This window comes from Podarcis cretensis (assembly GCF_951804945.1).
Source record: "Podarcis cretensis genome assembly, chromosome: 11".
NCBI lineage: Eukaryota > Metazoa > Chordata > Lepidosauria > Squamata > Lacertidae > Podarcis > Podarcis cretensis.
Window position 1 is genome coordinate 39,875,800 of NC_137180.1, and position 20,305 is coordinate 39,896,104.

Consider the following 20,305-nt stretch of genomic DNA (forward strand, 5'->3'; position numbering starts at 1 on the left):
CCGATTTTCACCCGGATGCTGTTTACAAGGGCCAAATACTGGCTATGTGTAGGAAATTCCGGATGTATGGCAACACTACCTTACCCTGCCATGCATCTGTCCACACAGGCACCATCTCTCCAGGATCTTAAGCAAACATGTTTCTCAGTCCTTTTACCAGCTAGACTTTAATCAGAAATGCCACAGATCGCACACAGTGTGTTTTGTATGTAAACCCGTGTATATGTGAGCCCCTTTATTTGATCCAAGTGAACAACAGGGGATGGCTACGCTTTTATGACCCAGTTGCAAACTTCCCAAGGTATCCAGATGGAAACAGAACAGTGGCTTAAACTAGGAAGGTTTGTGTTCTTATAACAGACTACTCACCAAAATCTAGTTACAGCTTCACTTCCTGTTAGTTTGGGCAGGTGGGCTGCAAGCATCAAGCTTCTGTTTCCTCCCTAAATTGGCTTGTGATATTGTGAAGTTGTCAGCTCTGATGGGCTATATAGTGAAGTCAGCTTTACGTGTTCCTTAAATGGCTGGGATCAGTCAAGGGGAAAGAAGGCATCTGGAGCAGAGAGGGGACACTACCATTGTGACAAATGGGAGGAGGGGAGAAACTTGAGAAAGGAAAATCAAATATATGGGAAACATTTTGGGCTCTACAAACCTCCCCTCACTTTTTATCTTGAAAAATTCCATTGGTGAATATATGGCCCAACTCTCATAGGTGAACTGGCATCTTCATTTTACCAAACTCATCTGCTGATACATGCTACTTCTTCTTAGCATCCCACGTGAAGATGAGTTTGGCTCAGTGGTAACACATAGCTGGATAGCTCAGTCGGTTAGAACATGGTCTGACAGCATCGAGGTTGCAGGTTTGATCCCCATAAGGGACAGCTGCATATCCCTGTGTTATGAGAATTATAAGGTCTAAGATATAAAATAAATGTACCAGGCAAACAGTCCTGAAACCATTTTGACTCTCCCAAATTGATCTCAAATGTTTCTCCGCAAGGAGGAAGAAAATGGGAAACACCCCACCCCCTTGTGTCTGAATAGGGTGAGCCTGTGACCTGGACTCAGGAATTAAGTATTTATCATCACAAAAGAATGGCCAGGCTCTTCAGGTAAACCCATCAACAGGTTTCCTGCCAGACAGGAAACCTGCTGTAGGCCACCCCTTCTGTGATGTATGTATGATGTATTGGGGATGGTCTTGGACTCCAGGGTGGGCAATTCCAACAGTCCATATAAGGGCTTGCACACCATTGTTCTGGATTTCTCCCCCCTCCGGCATGTGGTGAGTGAGGACCCTGTTGCAACAGTTCAATAAAGATCAGACTTACTAGCTGCTTTGCTTCTCAATATTCTCTGGCAGACATCTGTTATTTTCTCCTACCGATAGATAACCTACATATGGGCTCTTGGGTACCCTATAAGGAAAAAGGAGCAATTTTTTTCTTATAACACCTGCATTGCAGGTGGTTGGACTAGATGATCCTTGGGGGGGGGGGCGTCCCTTCCAACTCTCTGATTCTATGAGATGTTCATTCTATGCTTATTAACTCTCAGCATTGCTTCCTTACATAAGAAGTTGGTCCAAGTCACAATTGAGAATTAAGTGTCTTCATTTCAAGTCAATGTACTATGCCCACAATAAACATTAAGGTACTACACTTCAGCTACATTTATCAAATTTGCCAGAATAATGCGACGACAGTGACATTCATCTTGTGGATAGACATATCTGTGAACTTTCCTTTCTTTAAAGTTTCAAGGTATGGTCCAGAACAAGGTTGCAACCATTTCCAAATATTATTTATTTATTTCAAGCATTTACATATTATTATTTTCAATACTAGTTCAAAGCAGTATTAGTACCAGGAGAGAGAAAAACAAGGCAAAATAATAAAAACAAAAAGTATGAGTCAGTCAGTCAACATAATAAACCATCTAAAGAGAGACCCCCAAGCCATATGGGGGGAAAAAGGAGTGATTTACAATCCTTCTGCAATAAAGATGTTCAGCATCAAAGGGAAAGAATTTCAGTCTTGGTGCAGGCATACATATAGCACAGGGGCAGCTTTAACTAACAAAAACGGCAGGTGGTGTGGTGGGGTGATAAAATTAAAGACTCTTTTTAAAATTTATATTTCCAGTCTCAAAAAATATGCATAACAAATAACCCTCATATACTCTGCACCCCCAAGAAATATTCCATGCATATACAATGTAAATGCTGCAGACATTAGTACAATAGTTTAGTTTATTATAGCAGTTAAGAATCTTCTACTCTCTGTCTTAACAGATTGTCCCAAGAGAACCATGGGTAGTTGGTGGTGAGGGGACAACACTGTCCTTTCGGGTGTACTGAATAAACCTCCTTCCCTGGAGGTTTTTAAGCAGGGGTTGGATGGCCATCTCTCATGGATAAGCATGGATAAGGCTGAGATTCCTGCATTGCAGGGGTTGGACTAGATGACCCTTGGGGTCCCTTCAAACTGTACAATTCTATTATCCTATGTACCATACAGTTTCAAAATTGTCTTGGATCTTTGTGTTCCTAAGCACTCTAAGATGCTTTGTTAGTTTATCTTAAGTTAACTTGCTGTTTTCCAATATTGTGTAATTGTATTTTTAGCTTATATTTATTTTAAATGATTCATGTTAACTGATTAAAAAAAATCTGTGGCCAAAATAAACATTCTTTTATCAAAAGGTGGAGTGCAAGTTTTCACACACTCTGAAATGAATATACAATAATTGGCATGGTTCCAGTTAGCTTAATCAAAATAAATCAACAAAAACAAAACCCACGATAAAGCTAACTGAATGGGCAAATAAATGCCCCAGCAGGCAAGCCCCATTGAAAGCAGTGAGGTCTGTGCAAGAGCACAGCAGCAGAACTTTTCACTGGATAGTGACCCTGATCAGTAGGCAAGCAAGAGGAAGAACACCTGTTCTGTATGCTGCTTGTTTAGTGCAGCAGCCTTTCCCAGGCTGGTGCCCGCCAGATGTTTGGGACTGCACTTCCCATCATCCTGGGAGTTTTGTATAGTCACTATACAAAAACACATCAGTCACTAGACAGATGTCTTTGGTTCACAGCTTGCAGTTTCCCATTGGGTGGGGAGGATGTTCTAGAAGAAAAAAAGCAGTGCTTTAATTCCAATATGCCCAAGCCAGTCAACGAAGTTAGGAGCAAGAGACTGCAAAAGCATTGCAAAGACAACTTCCTTGAAGAGTAAAACTTGAAAGTTTGTTCCAGTTTAATTAACTGTGAAGGCTGAGCCATACAGTTCAGAGGTACAGCTAATGTAATTACTTCCTTTATCTTTCCTTTTTCCCTGGGGGAGGGGGGGAATGGATTTAAGAGGGAGAAAGTCAAATTGAAGGGGATTAAGATATAATCTTGACTTTTAAGAACAACAAAAACCCAAGACACCCAGTCATACCTGTAGTATAATAGAAATGCAGGGTGGTTTTAAAAAAAGTTTTAAAAGGCAATTAGTTATATAGACTTGGATCCTGGGAAGTACTATTGGAGTTGACTTACCCACCTTCTCCTTTCCCTGAGAGCCTCTGAAAAACCCTCAGGGGACCCTCCTGAATGGGGGCAGACTGTGACATTGGGGCGCTGAGATGGATACCTGTGCCCACATCATTTAGGAGAGTCTCCTAACCATTTGGAGCAGCTTTTCCTGTAGGGGGTGGGAGAAAATCACCTTTTGGCGAACCCTCTCCCACAGATGCTTCTCAGAATTCAAACAATTCTATTCAGGTACTTTCACAGATTCCTTATATTCAGACATAGATACCATGAATCTATGCCAGGTTCTCCTGAATACAGTATAGAAATTACCCTTCCAATAAGTGAAAATATACAAAATTATTCTACAAGCTTTTTTATCTGTTGTTCAAGCAGCAGTTGTTTCCATTTTGGGCTGTGTGCTGCCCATGAAGATCTTGGTTCCGATAAATGTGATGTTTACTAGACTTCTTTATAGACCAGCACGGTCAATTTATGAACTCCTTCCTTTCCTTCAGTGCACATGACCTTTGTTTAGGGAGATATGGGACAGGTTTTAGTAAAGGCTGGTCGATGTCAACTAGGGCTGTCCATGTTTTTTATAAGTGGACCTGCTGCTGAAATGATAGAAAGGCATTTCTTCTTTTCCTTCTTCGATTCATTGCAAGATGTGAAGTTGTCTGCAGTAGTTACAAGTCCTGGTATGACAGTTGACAAAGCAGTATGTCTCGCAAAGGACCCTAAGATCCATGAATAATAGCTTAAAGATCCCAGGCCCTAAGGAAACCAGACTATCCTCCACCAGGGCCAGAGCTTTTTCAGTGATGGCTCCAACCTGGTGGAATGCTCTGTCCCATGAGACTAGGGCCCTGCAGGACTTGATCTCCTTCCCCAGGGCCTGTAAGACAGAGCTATTCCGCTTGGCTTCAATTTGAATTAGCCTGATCCTTTATTCCCTTTTCCCTTTCCTCTTCTATGAAGGAACCCTTTCTGGGACCCCGGATTTACATTCTTCTCTGGTCTCCTTGCTGGCCCTAGTAGGACCAACTTGGCCAGTTAGCCCTGGTGATCATTTGATGTCTACTGACTGCCCCCCCCCCAAAAAAAAATGACCCCTGAATTTTTGAATTTTATTGATATTGATACTGCATTTTATGTTGTATTTTATGCTGTTTTTAAGCCACATTTTAACAAATGTTTTATATTTGCTGTTAGCCGCCCTGAGCCCGGTTTTTAAACTGGGAAGGTCAGAGTATAAATAAAATGTTATCATCATCATCATCATCATCTTATGAGGTTTTTGGCCCAGTGGAGCCATTAAAAGCTTCCAACAGTCTTAGCTTAAACCCACACACTTTTAGGAGGGGGGGAGGCAACTGTTTCCCTGGTAAAATAGGAGCCAAGTGCTAGGGGTTGAGGTCCCTTTGGCCCCCTCAATGAAGTATTTGAGGGGGTCAAGCCCTCCCAAAGTCGATGGGCATTGCCATTCAAATGGTGCGTGTGCTGCATCTTGTGAGCAATGACCCCCATATTTTATCAAGTCAGCATACCTGCCTGGTAGTAAGTAGAATGCAACTGCCCTGCATACGTACCTGGAATACCTGGAATACCTGCAAGACCCCACCCTATTCCTGTATTTTATTTCATTTTAAAAAACCTGTTTATTATAGTGAATTTTATATTTGCTGGTGAATGACAATGTAATGATGATGACAGTGTCAGGGAAGGGCTGTAACTTGGTGGTTGCACATCTGCTTTGGTGCAGAAGCTCCCAGTTTCAATCCCTGATGCCTCTGGGTAGGGCTGGGAAAAACCCCTCTCTGAAACCCTGGAGAGACGCATCCAGTTAGTGCAGACAGGCAGTATTGACCTAGATGGACCAATAATCTTGATGGTGTATAGTAGCATCCTATGTCATCGGTCTGCCACACCATTCACTGTTACTTGTAAGAAATTGTTTCTGGCCATAGCTCATAAATACAGCAATGGATATTGAGGTCTTCAGGATAATTGGTGAAATTTTATTTTCTATCTACAAGGAGGAAAGTACACAAGAAGGGTGCCTGTGGAGGGCAAGTTGGTTTTTTAACTGTTAGTTCTAAACACTAAATTAGAACATTAGTTTTAACTAATTGCGAAATAATAATAATTGAAAAATGCATCTTCTGTTAACTCCTTTGTTCCCCCACACATGAAATGGGGACAGTGACAACCTCTTACAAGGACTCTCTTCACACCTCCATTTCTCTTTCTTGTTATCTTAGAGAGATTACATAGCACATTTAAACAATATTCGGCACTAAACTGAACCACACCACTTGGAACCCTATTAACATGATGAGACAGTTTTATGTACATCACACGTCAGACCCTATCAAGAAACGTAGTTATCGTGGCTTGATAAAAGATACTATACCTTGTTGAACTCATTCTAAAAACAACACCAGTGAAGTTGCACTTCAGCTTTTAAAATGACCTTGGTTGATGCATCTTAAAAAAGACCTTTGGACTTCATGCATGTGTGATTTGTGTTGGGCCCAACCCACCAAATTGCTTTCCTGTAAAAGCCCCATTAAAAATGAAGAGGGGAAAGAAAGTGCAAGGGCTCTTGTAACATACTTGTTATGGTCGTGTTGCACATCACTGTATATCCACTGTGTGCTTACTGGAGTATTATGCATAGAAATATTTTGCTTAGTGCAAGGTACTGTTGGTTTCTAGGCATGTAAACATATCTGAAACGGGAGTAGGGGGCAATGCCTGATGATGTTGGGAACGTTTATCCCTGGGCAGGAGAAAGTGATAATATCCCTCTGTGCTGTTTGAAGGAGAGGGCCTTGTGGGGTGGCTCTCTGCTAGATGAATGGTTAATGCTGGCTGAGTGATGGGAGTTGTAGATCAAAACATCTGCAGGGCAGCAGGTTGGTTAAAGGTTTGCCAAGTACAGTCCTGCCAGAACTGACAAATTATTTCAGAAGAACATTCAGGCAAACGTATAGGGCACTCTTGTCAGTGTGATTAAGAACACAGGATGGCTGACCTGAAAAGTGTTGAAGAACAAACATAAATCAAGATTGTAACAAGCATTCTTGAAAGCAGAATGTGGAAAACTAATGGTAAAACAACACAAACAAAAACTTTTGAGAAAAAATTGATCATATTATTATGAGCTTGGCTATGATGAGAAAAACTAGGATAAAGAGGGGAGACAAAACATTCTGCAAGAAGGAGGAAAATGAATTTGGCCACATATTCCACAATGGACTATGTGCACAAATCTGAAAGGAAGGTTTTATAATTTAATATTTTGCTGTTATTTAACACCTGCATCCATTTGTTACATATTGTGGTGCAGCTAATATATGTTCGGAAATGTGGAACATGGAATGCTTCATAATTTTTTGTCCTGCTCCAAAATAATGACATTTTGGTGGACTATAATAAATGAGATCAAACTTATAACATGGTATGGTTTTCTGATAAGCTCATTAATTATACTATTTAGATATGTCAAGGATCTAGTTTTCCTAGTGGACATGAAATTGGTAACGGATTTGCTAACAACCAATGCTGCTAATTCTGTTATGTATTTTTTATGTGGTGAAAATATTTTTCTCAAAGATTTGAAGCATTATGAATATTAAAAGTGTTTGATAAAATGTTGCCTTCTATTCCAAACAGGAATGCTTCCGTTCCGGGTTCCAGCCAGCCAATAGAAGCTCAAGTCAGTCAAGTCAGTAAGTCACTCCCTCTCTTTGTCTTTTACAACTGAGTCTCAACCATCTGCAGCTGCAGAGCATGGCCAATTCTCATTGGGCCTTTTCTGGGGCTAAGGGTAGATTATGGTTTTCACATTTTTATTTAAATATTTGTTGTATTTATTCAAACTTCAGAGTTTCCCTCAGCGTGCCATTGCCCCCTCCCCTTTCTCAGTGGCCCTGTTTTGGCTCTGATTCTGTTGGCACTCACCACCTGAGTTTGCTATTAGAGGGAGCGATAACAGCATTATCCCCATTTAGTACTGGCAAAACCTTTCGTTCCATATTCTGAAAAGATACTTTTCGGTATTCTAGAGAGATTGCAAATACAGAACCCTCTACTTTAAGAATGCAACTACATAAACAGAAACTGAGAATGGAAAAGGAATTATTTATTCACAATAATTGCTTAGAATGATTTCAGGAAGCTTTTTTTTTATACATCAGAATTCACAAAACAAAGCAGATAGCACTGTTTCCAAATTAGACACCAGATTCCTTTTCACACCTTGTAAGTGATATATTTTGGGACACCAGCTACTACAGAGCCAGAACATTTGTGCAGTCATTTTCCAAGCTGGCTCTGGAAAACTTTACATTCATTTCATCTCCTTGCCTTTTTCTCTCTCAGAATCTTTTTGCTTTCTTCCCTTCGTCTCTTATTAACTGGGTTCCGAGGATCATAAATTTCAAAAGTATCTTCATCTTGCACACTTGCATCTTTCACTTTTCTGGTTTTATCTTCAAAATGGAGCACGTGTGACATCCTGTTAAGAAAAAAGATAAGCACTCATTTTGTTGGCCAGGCTAAACTTAAATGTTTTGTAACCTGCTTTTTGATGGAAAAATCTTATAATAAGAAGCAGTAAACAATTTGCACATTTATACCTTAGATATAATGAAACTGTTAATTTCCACATGTAAAAAGAGCACGATTTTACAAATAAGTGGGTTTGGGGGGAAAACATATTCCTAGCAATGAAAAAGATAATCGGCTAATGTTAATAAGCATTAGCAGAGATGTTGCCTTAGAGATAGTCAAATTATTTTTTTCGGGAAGTTTCCGTCAAAATAATAATGTTGCGTAGTTTACCATTTTATACTTATTATTTTGATACTTTCCCTGTTTTTTGCCCAATAAGCAGCCATAGTACAAAACAAAACCCATTTTTTTATTGTTGTATATTAACATAGTAGATGATAAAAGACATTCACATTGATTTGCAATGTGTCTACTTTAAGCATGACTAAGTCTGGATGCAGCCCAAACTACAAATTAATATATACACCATTTTTATTTTTTTAAAAAGAAAAGCAAAAATATCAGGAATAGTGACATCCTTTTTATCAGCTTGGAATGTTTATCAACTTTCCTATTAATCACAGTTCCTAAGAATTATGTGTGCGGTATGGGTGGTGCAATAAAAAGGATGAACTCTATAGGAGCCTTTTATAATCAGTCTGACTGCATCATAAGCCAAGATGCATTTCATTCTATGATTAAGCACAGACATTGTTTCTTCAGACAATTCTTTCTTTCTTGCATTATTTACCTGTCTTTACCAAGTTTGTATTAACTCCAGTTAGTCTCCATTATCATTGGAAATTTAATTATCAACATGGGTGGGAGTCTTAACTATCATGTTTGGCTCCAAATGGCAAGAAAGTCTGGAATGGCTCAACCTATCAACTCTGACCTTGTTAGTAGGTGAAACTCAGAGCAGAATGTTCCATTCTGTTACCCCACTGAAGAGGATACTCCTCCCCTTCCACTTTCTTGCTAATGACAGATCTAAGAATGGTAGGGTTCCCCTCACACCTACTGAGAAATCAAGGATTTTCCCACATCACAACATGTTGAACTGTATGTAGCTTTACTTAATGCCTTAAGGAATACCGTATTTTTCGCTCCATAGGACACACTTTTTCCCTCTTAAAAACTAAGGGGGAAAGTCTGTGTGTCCTTTGGAGCGAATGCAGGGGGGAGGCAGGCAGGAAAAGCCCCCAAAAGCCACACACAAGCTTTGCGCAGCTCTTGCGGGCTTTTCCCCAGGAGGGAGAAGGGACCGGCACTTCCCGACCTGTTCTGGGGGCTGGGGTCGGGGGAAGCTCCGGGAGTGGAGGCAAGGCTGTGTGCAACTCCTGTGCTGCCACTCCTGGACCTGTTCTGGAGGCTGGGGAAGCTTGGGCTTCCCCTACCCCCAGCCCCGCAAGCTCCGGGAGCGGAGGCAAGGCTGCCTGAAACCCCCTGAGCGCAGCGGCACTTCGCGCTGCACTCTGGGGGTTTCAGGCAGCTATCCTCAAGCCTTGGGAGCGCAGCGGGACTTCTCGCTGCGCTCGGAAGGCTTGCGGATAGCCACCTGAAGCCTGGAGAGTGAGAGAGGTTGGTGCACACCGATCCCTTTTGCTCTCCAGGCTTTGCTTTGCTGGAGAGGCGCTGCACAGTTTTCCCTCTCTGCGCAGCACCCCTTCAGCGAAGCGGGAGGAGAAATGGAAGGGGCTCCGTTTCTCCTGCCACTTTGCTGAAGGGGCGCTGAGCAGAGCGGGGGAGAATTTTTTCCCCCTGTTCTGCCCCTCCTATGGTCCAGTGCGTCCTATAGAGCGAAGAATACAGTAATACTTTTCACTGAAGATGTAAGCTTCATATGAAAAACTCACTTTATTTCTACCTTCTTTGAGAGTCACCGCCCCCCCCCCCCAGTTCCTTTTCAACAGCTGGGTTGGTAAATAAAAAAACAGTTTTGCTTAGCGCTTTAGTGTTCCCCCACTGTGCTTTTTGTTTGTTTGGAAGACTGTGGAAAAGCAGGGTACAAATGCTTGAATTAAATAAAATTAAAATCCTGTGGATCCTTAGGACTAGAATTTTACAAGCAGACTGATGTCAACTAGACCAGCCTTTACCCCAAACTACAACTCCTTTCACCCCAGTCAGTACATTAGCCCTTCCAGGGTTTGGACTCTTTTAGTGGACAAGAAGTTGAGTGACAGCAGACCAGGCTCTGGGGGGCTAATGGGAATCGTAGTCCAGAACACCTAACCTAGTGGGCACCAGCTTGAAGAAGGCTCTACTAGAATATGCTTTTGACTAAAAAATATGATGCCACAAAACAGATATAATTTGTGATGCTGGACAGGTTTTCAGTATTGCAATGTATCGCTGGGCAAACATCATTGATCTGGCGATTAAATCATGATGTTCAAAACCCTGCTTCCTACCACAGCACTGCAAGACGTTGGGGTGAAATCGCTGGGGCTTGCACACGAGTAGGAGAAGCATCAGGGCTGTTCAGCCAAAGGGGGTGCGTGAAGCCTCTTGCCCCCCAGCTGAGGGAGCGCTGATGCTTCTCTGGCTGATGCGAACCAGTGGCAGGTTGGAGGCTCCATAAATCTGCTTGGCTGAGGCAAGGGCAGCTGCGTGCTCCTCAGCCAAGCAGTTTAAAAAAGAGGAGGGAGGAACAAGCTGTATTGGTGCCTCACCAATGCAGCTTGTTTCTCCCTCTGTGCCAGTCTGAGGGCAGAATGGGATGGCGGCTTCACTCAGCGGTATATTGCCGGTAGAACTGCTGCCACGCCTGAATCCCTTGGCTACCAGAGCCCACTGCAGGGAGTCAAGCAGTGGCAGTTTCACCCGCAATATAGTGCCTAGCCGCCATCGCGGTCTGCCCCTCATACTGGTCCTGGGCGATGTATTGATACATTGCCCAGGCTTATTGGATAGCACTACTTTCTCCTGCATTCTTAACCAAGAATAATGAAACCATCAACTACAATAACAGGTGAAACATCCAAATACCGTATTTTCCACTTGCTCCTTGGCTTCAGTGATAGCAACGCGAAGCCTCCGAAGCGAAGAGGGAGCGCTCCCTCCGCGCTCCGGAGGCTACACATTGCTTTCACTGAAGCCTGGAGAGTGAGAGGGGTCGGTGAGCACCTGAAGTGAAGGCACAAGACAGGAGTTGATCATCATGTGAGCTGCGCACAGGTGAGCTGAAGCGAGCTGCTGCCAGTCCTGTGAAGCCTCCTTTTATTGAGACAAATATGTCAAGCTAGGCAAATACATTTTGGGCTGTGACCTTTACACATCATGGGGTGGTACAAAGTTATTTTGGCACCTGTTTCCACCGCGTCATTTCCCCCTTGCACAGTGTATGACAAAAGAGACAAAAGGTCTCAGGGACAAAGGTTACAGACAGGACACCACCGACTACTGAGACCGCAAAAGGTTAGAGGGAATGAAGTTCCAACAGCTGTGGCTTGTCTGAGGGGGTGTACCCTGCACCCCAGGGTCACGCATGCAGGCAGACTGTGGCTGCCTGCTGGTGGGGAAGTGTCTCCCTCCGGACCCCACTCCCCACCCCACGATATTCCTACACGCATCGACCCCTCTCGCTCTCCAGGCTTCAGGGATAGCTGCCTGAAGCCTTTGGAGTGCAGCAGGAACTCGCGCTGCGCTCCGAAGGCTTCGGGTTCCTTTTGCTGAAGCTGGGAGAGCAAGACTCCCCTGGCTTCAGCCAAAGGAACCTGAAGCCTTTGGAGTGCAGCGTGAGGTCCCGCTGTGCTCCAAAGGCTTCAGCCACGTGCCTGCCTGGAAGCCGGAGGAGGAACAGAAGGGTCTCCTTCTGTTCCTTCTCCAGCTTGGCTTGAAGGGGCGTTGCACAGTTCTCCCTCTCTGCGCAGCGCCTCTCCTTCGCAGGAGAGGCGCTGCGCAGGGAGGGAGAACTGTGCAGCGCCCCTTCAGCGACGCGCGTGCCTTAATCGGGTGCAGCCTCTTCGGGCAGGGGGAGCCTTCATCCCGCTGCCCTGAAGAGGCTTGGCATGGATTTATCCCAGAAGCATTCAAAATAATTTTTTTTCTTGTTTTCCTCCCCCCCCCCCCAAACTAGGTGCGTCCTATAGAGCGAAAAATACAGTACTCTACAAGTGGTACCTCGGGTTAAGTACTTAATTCGTTCCGGAGGTCCGTTCTTAACCTGAAACTGTTCTTAACCTGAAGCACCACTTTAGCTAATGGGGCCTCCCGCTGCCGCCGCGCCACCAGAGCACAATTTCTGTTCTCATCCTGAAGCAAAGTTCTTAACCCGAGGTACTATTTCTGGGTTAGCGGAGTCTGTAACCTGAAGCGTATGTAACCCAAGGTACCACTGTATACACAAAATTTGATTCCCTTCCTTGATTTTTGTTGCTTTAACTTTTGTATTCTACTCACCTGCTGCCCCTCTATGATTTTCTAATGATTGTTTTTTATGCTTTTAGTATTCTGTTGTAAGGCACTCTGAGCACCTTTTCTGAGGCAGGAAAAGAGCCTATGCATTTAAAAGTACTGTAATTTTCAAAGACATCTTCAGAGCTTCGCAGTCAGTGGAAAGTCCTATTTTGAGCAATGAGACTTTCTCCCAAGCAGCTGTGTGTTAGTAAATAAGGCAGTAAAGAAGAACATGCAATAGGTAATGGAACAATTAACATATATGACAGCTCTGTGATCACATACATCCCTTGTTTTATCTGAAAGCAAAAGTACACTACAAATGATTACAAAAATAGTTCCATCTGTTTTTCTTTCATCCTTCTTGAAAGGAGGGAGAGGGAAGGGATTTGAGCAACAGACCAGTTGTGATTCCCAGCACAAATTCCTGTGCCGTGTGCCTCCATAAATCACTAATTGTAGTGAATTGAAAGCATGCTGAAATATCCAGACTTGTTATAGAGTTGTTTCCAGTATATAATGCCCTGATATTTTAAAATATTGATTGTTGGAGGATGAACAATTTTAGTACTGTGTGTTGATTTACTGCTTCTAGCTATTTTATGGCAACTTTGCATTTTTAGCTTGTAACTTGAAGATACTTTGATGTAAAAACTGTTAAGTTAAACAAATAAATTAATGAACAAACACACCAGTATTCTAAGCATTTGTTTCATCAATCACATCCAGCATTCAGCACTATTTCTTTTCTTATACTATGTTTGGGCTAGTGTAGCTATCACATAACAAAAACACCGGTTGTCAAATACGCCTCTGGTCCCAGGGGGTGCAGTGTCGCATGGAACAAAATTAACTTGGCTACCTCTCTCCCCTTTGGTTATAATATGGGGGAAAGTTCCACATTCTGCCTCCTAAACTAATCCAGGGGCCTCCTCATCAAATCCAGGGGCTAGAGAGATGGAAATGTAGATACCTTCTGCAGCAGATGCCTGGGCTTCATGTTTTGGGATTCTTGCCTTAAATTAAACTGATCTAATACATCAAAGATTAGTTCAGAATGAAAGCAGGCGTCTAATACTGATTTAATTCTCTGTGACCACATGGGGGAAGATAAAGTAGTCTAATGATGGCATCTTAAGTTTTTTAAATGGACTATTTAAAATAAAAACAGTCATAAAAGCCTTTCTGAATAATAAAAAAAAATGTTTTCACCACCCACTGAAAAGTAGGTTTGCAGCTCTTCCTAGGTGCCACCAGTGAAAAGGCTATGCTCTTTGCAACTGCCAATTGGATAGTTGCTAATGACAGGTCAGGGAGCAGTGCCACTTATATCAGTCTCAAGACCTGAGAGGCTCTGTGTAGCCACATATGGTCTTAAGATAGTGCTGGACCATTTTGGGTAGATGCACCACTGAAATAAGCTCCAAATGCTTAAATGAAGGAGAACTGAAACAGGTAGTTTACCTGACAGTTAGAAAGAAAGATCAGAATCACAGAGGCAGAAGGAGCAGACGATGGGAGGGAGCAGACATAACAGGGAGCAAAGCAACAATTTCTTCCAGTGGGTCAGAGTAATCAGCACAAGTGGTGAAACTCCATGCTGTCTACATTGACTATAGGTGGAGGTTGATGGTTCTCAACTTACTATCCAAAACACAGACAATGAGAGCAGACAGGATGAGTTATATTGTCAGTTAATTTGGTAACCAATTCTGCCTTATACTTTGAGAATGACTGTTGTAGACTATCCCTTCCTTTATACTCTCAAGTATATAGAGACTGGTTGCTGAAGGCTTCAGAGGAATCAGTGATGGATATAACTACCAAATGCTTTGGCTCTGGTCACCCTCAGCATATTCATGACCTCAGCTTGCACTCTCTTGCTAATGCTCTTCTGGGCTCTGGCTGAACATTAAACACACATGGATGACAGCACAGAATCCAGTGCAGTCTTGCATTTCCGAGGCCTTGCAGCAGACCTGACCTTTTTAAGGGGCGTTAATTAGATGCCCTCCATCCTCCAACTTTGAAATATTTTAGAAAAGACATCAACAAAGCCCTGAAATTTCAGAAGAACCCTGTTTCCAGTCACCAAGACAAGCTAGTCTGAGCATTTGAGAGAAATGGGTGCTAACACCATCATATGGCTAGGAGGAGGCAGACCCTTAGCCAACAGATTGCTCCAATGAAACTACAAAGGTTGTTTACAACTGAAGGACAAAAGTTTTGACCATTCTATTTTGTATGTCCCCAAAGTATATTGAAGTAGAAGGCACAACCGCAAGTGCTGCCTTAACAAACGGATGCATGCACAAAGCAAAGGCTGGTTACAAATATGTACAATGCCAGGATAAACATCATAGGCTGAAGAGATAGTGAAGAAAACCTACAAATCACTTCCATATTTAAAATCAAATTAGTTTAGAATGATTAATCATATTGCAAAGCACACCAAAGACATGACTATTGTAAATAATCACCACTGTATTTTATATGGTATGTCGGGTTCACCCTTTCAGTATAGCTGAAAGAGGAAACAGCTGGCTTTTTAAACTTTCTGACAGCTGTTGCAGTGACTTCCAAAAATACATTAAAAGAATTTCCAAGCTTTGACTTTCAAAGCTTTATTTGTAAGGTAGAGCTTAACTATGTCACAGAGACCTTTATTTGTTTCGCTGCTAATGTTCCATCTCTACAATGTGCATTGTTAAGTAATGAATTACTTTCATTAAAAACTCCAAACATTACACCCAGATTCTACACATCTTGGAACCAAGTCCCCATGATTTCCGAGAAATCTGTTTCCCAGCTTGCAAAGGGTGGCTATCTAGAACCCTAAGTGTCTAGGAAGGGAACTTATTACAAATGATGCATAAATTGAAGTGTGTCTGTTTCCTATGCCCAAGACAGTTTTAAAAACCTGGATGAATTTAAAGCTGGTTGGCATATCTGCTGCATGTGTGTCGCAGTGTACCAGGTGCCATGGGGATCTACCGGTAATCAGAAGCCTTATGAACTAGGCAATGTTCCTTCCTGCCGCACTAGCAGGGCTAACTGGTCAGAGGAGGGAACTTGAGACCAGCCTTTCCCAGCCTGGCGGTCTTCAGATGTTTTGAACTACAAATCCCAGCAGTCCCAGTCAGTATGGCCAATGGGAAGGAATGATGGGAAATGTCAGTCCAAAACTTCTGCAGGACACCAGGTTGGGGGAGGTTGCTCCAGGCGCTTGCCATCCCTTGACCAAGTCATTGTGTTTGGCATTGTGACATGTGTGAGGGAGCAACAGAAATGTGCTCTTTGCTTTATAGTGCTCTCAATCTGCCATCTCAAAAAGGGCAATAAAAGCAGGAAAAGTATGCCTTTAAACCTTGGAACATTCCAGAAAAGGCTGTGAATCACTGTATTTGAAAAGTCAGGACTGCAAAAAACGACAGAGAGAAAATGTTGCAACACTTCTCCCCCATTTGCCCCAGAACTGCAGTGCACAAAGCAGGTAGGCAGACAAAACAGATGAGTGAATCCACCGATCAAAGCAATGAAGGTCTCCTTCCCCAGGAAAAGAAGTGTTAGCTGTTCTGGAAGAATGAACTCACTGGCACTCTTTTCATTTCCAGCAGAGTAGCGGGTGGCACAGGAAGAGGAGAGACAGATGAGAAGCAGAGGAGACCAAGACGACAAATAAATTGCAGAAGAAGTTTACAGAATGGAAAGGGGAAGAGAGACAGAAAGGAAATGACCAAACAGAAAATAAAAATGGGAATATTTCTGATCCTAAGCTATGTTAGACATGTCTAAACCCACTGAAATTGGTTCAGATGTGCCCAACTCTGCACCATGCAGAAAGTTAGCAACATCAGGAGAGAAAGAGAACCACTATGAATTACCAGTGAAAGGTTAGTCAAAATTGCACCCTTTGCTTCAATCGGATTAGCCTATTCTGTGCACATGATTTGTTTCTGCTGAATAAATTAGTAGGTTAGGAGTAAACTAAAAACTACACTGAATGAGACTGCTGCTACTTGGGTGCTTCAAAGCACAGCTGCTTCATATAGAAGAGGAATTCAAGTTGTTGGCTTTCCTGCTGGATGGTTTGACTGAAATTTTGAAATCGCGATCCTTGCTTGCCACTTAGTGGAGAGCTCATAGGATCAGGCCCAGAAAGCACTAGGCTTTCTAACATCGCACATCTACTGCCAGTGCACACCACACCCTCCTTTCCATTTCATTTGACCTCCTAAAGCGCACCTCCTGTAAAAGCCTCAGCAAAATTAAAGAAAGCTCTGCAATGACAGTACTTGGTGGATTGCAATTGTAATCTCCAAGTGCAAGCCCTGCAAATCTTAAAGTGTACTTTAAAAGCCTAGTGGGAGTATTTAATCAATCACAAGAGAGGGAGACTTTGGTACAAAACCAAAACTGTGATAAAACGGCTAATTAGTAGATGCAATGGAAGAAAGATGGATGTACTGTCTCTAAATTCCAAACAATAAAACTAATTACTGGAGAGAATGCATAAACAATCTCTCAGGGCCTAAATGAGGTCCCCCACAAGGTAACAAATCTCCTTAACTCTGAAGCAATGGAAGTGGATAAATACATTCCTGATTTACAAATGTACTCAAATACTGCATTGTATACTAAAAGGGGGGTAGCAGCTATCACAGCCTCTAGACAGAACAACCTCTTCATTGTCACCTGGCAGACGACATCAAAGGAGATGCAAGATTTCATTGCTGGAAGGAAGAACTAACAACTCACCACTGGTTCTTGTTTGGTGGTTTGTTTAGCTAGGTTCTAGAGCACTTGTGTCACTGTTGTTATTTTAAGAGATTTCTTACATGTCACAATTTTAAAAAGGCAGTATTACAGTAAGTTTTAAATTTAAGAATTCACCACTGGAAAAACAGGGTGGGTCCTAATGTCTGTCTGTCTGTCTATTTCAGGTGTCAAAGGCCCAGGTAAAGAGACACGTCTTCAGCATATACTAAAAACTATGCAATGAAGATGCCAGATGCCCCTCTGTGGGAAGGGAATTCCACAGCTTAGGGCTGCCACTGGGAAGCAGGAAGTATTTCACAAATCTGTGCCTAAAACGCTTAAAACTTTAAACACTAATGTGAACACCTTGAACTCGGTGGGCCAGGAAATGAACCGGCAACTAGTGCAGCTGTTATAAAGTAGGAGTTACGTTAAAAATGGTTAAAAATGGAAGACCAGCCAGGAGTCAGCATGTAAGCTGAGTGTGGGGAAATTCAAGCTTGCCTGGAAGGTTTCCGCTTCCTTAAAAAACTGTCTCACACAAGCCAGCATCAGAAAGCAAGGATTGCCAGCTGACCTTCCCTGAAGAGCACCAGAGGATCATCTTTAGAGTGTTAATGTGAGAGGGAAAGCAAATCAACAAAGGTTGCCAACCAAGAAGAGTGATCATGACTGGGTGCTTAACATGAGGTTCAGCACAAACAACCAGGTATTTTGCACCCTTACATTGCCCAGTTAACTAGTGACCACTTGGTCACTTATCCCCTTTGAGCCAAAAGTGTTTGGACTTTGAGCAAACATTTCAAGCCTCTGGAACACTGAACACAAGTTCAGTGGTTACACTTTCCTGCCTTCTTCCTGTTTGGCCAGGGCTCCTAAGTTAATAATAATAATAATAATAATAATAATATTTATATGCCACCTATCTGGCTGGGTTTCCAGTAACACACACACACATGCACACACAATTCTACAGATAAGGGCCAAAGTGTAGTGTCCCTGCTTTCAAATCTGCTCTCATTATTATGGGATCTTTACGTTTAATTCTAGGTTAGTTTCTATAGGAAACTAAAAGTAACACATGCATAGCCTGTCCGTAAAGCACAAATGAACATCTTAACCAGGAAGGTGTGGCCAGTGGAATTCACAGGTGGCCTTCTTCAGCCTCTACTGCAGGGGAACAGAACCACCAATTAAGTTGATCAAAGCCTTTCTTGACAGGAAGGGCCACTTTGAGAGGTGAATAAAGCTTTGAAGATTACATTTCTATAAGAGGGATGGGGAGTTAGATTATTTTGGAGAGCCCGACTTGTAATTTGCATGATACAATGACCATTTTGAAATTTAATGAACTAGCTTGGTTAATTAGAATAGAATGGAATGTACTTACAGTGAAACCCCATAGATACAGGTATACGATTACAAGGCTCATTTCTGGTACAGTAACTGACTTTTGTGTCTGACCAGAGCAAAGGAACGAGCCAGACCTGGCAGCAGAATATGTGCTCTTACTACAGTGGTTCTTTTCCCTCTTGGCCACAATTTCAGGGGGAAAAATGCTTGCGCCACACCAAATTTTAATTGATAAGAAATACACTGGAAAACAAAAAGAAATAACTCCTAGCAATACTTGATTTATAGCACAGAACACAACTACTTTATAATATGATCATGGAACATCCAGACAGTATAACACAATGCAACTACGTAAGAACATGAGTCATTCCCATAATTTAATTATAAATGAGCATCTTGCATACGCACCTTAATTATGTATTCAAACTCAATGACAGGCGTGAGCTTGTTTTTGCTGGGTAATCTCATTTATATTAGGTCTAATTTGAGACAAAAAACCTCTCATCTCCTCATTAACACAAAGAAGCCTTTCTGTTTTCTGATCTTTCTTATTTGTCAGAGTTGGAAAATCCCTGTTCACAACAATATGTCATGGAGAACTATAGAAGAATAGCCAATGCTCTTTAAGAGAGTCGTGGATATTGTTTCTGGTTGTATTTACTATACATATATTACTATACTATACTATACTCCTGAAATATTTAATTATTATTTTTTGTCCTTGAATCTCCCTGCCATGCTTGCCATCCTCCCCTTTGAGAACCATTCTCTTACTACACGGCAACAGCACCATCCCTTTCTGAAAGGGATGTGAAGGAGCAACAGAATTACAGGCATGAGTAAAGCTGGTTTATGCTGAGCCAGACCTTTGGTCCATCCAACCTAGTATCGTCTACAATGACTGACAGTGGCATTCCAGTGTTACAGGCTTTCCCAGCCTACCTGGAGAGGTCGGGGACTGAACCTGGGACCTTCTGCATGCAAAGCAGATGCTCTACCACTAAGCTATGGCCCTTCCCTTTTAAATAACGTTGTGATGCTCCTGCCGTGTTCAGCTGAGTTGGGCTGAGGAGCAAGCATCAGAGTGCAGCCTGCCTCATGCTGCTTGTGCATGCCTGTTCTGATGTAAACACTTGCATCTATGCACACGGCTTCATTATTACATCCGGTCACAGGCCAAAGGGCATTTAAGCAACTGAACCCCCATCATCTCCAAGGAGAAATCAGGTTGATAACTGATTTGCTTTGTAAAGGAGCTTCCACATATTTATCTCTCCCCCACCCCCAGTCTTTTAAGAGGCCCAATGTGGTCATTTTGCTCTTAAAACATTCTGAACGACTTGTCTAGTGGGATATTAATGTGTCTATGAAAAGCCAAGCTACCAGAACTCACAGCACTGACATACTGCTACTTGGAAGGGGGGGAAGCAAAACGCCGACTGGGTTTTGCAATAGCATCAGAAACACAGACATATAAAACCGTTATGATTTATGCTTCCAGTATTTCCACTGTGCAAGGCACAGACATGATGCCTTTGTTCTATTGTTTACAGGAACAATTCACACATACACTGTATTTAAAACATTTCCCAAAACTGCTGAAGAAACATACTTCAAATGTTTTGATAAAAGAAGATTGACCAAGTGTTTCAAAAAGAGAACATACCAGTACTGCAAACGGATAGGAGACATGATAATGTGAAGGCCAGA

The 20,305-nt window shown here is 42.4% G+C and overlaps 1 protein-coding gene across 3 annotated transcripts in view; it reads right to left on the minus strand.

Moving 5' to 3' along the window:
• Nucleotides 1-7,649: 7,649 nt before the first annotated feature.
• Nucleotides 7,650-20,305, minus strand: part of CWC27 (CWC27 spliceosome associated cyclophilin) — a 116,093-nt gene continuing 103,437 nt past the window's right edge. For 2 of the 3 annotated variants that reach the window (XM_079995629.1, XM_079995630.1), the window contains one exon: nucleotides 7,650-8,045. In XM_079995629.1, the coding sequence (XP_079851755.1) occupies nucleotides 7,883-8,045 (163 nt within the window). In that variant the 3' untranslated portion in view covers nucleotides 7,650-7,882. Of the gene's footprint in view, nucleotides 8,046-18,705; nucleotides 18,836-20,305 lie in introns of those variants that run through there. The other variant, XM_079995631.1, reaches the window with a different exon arrangement.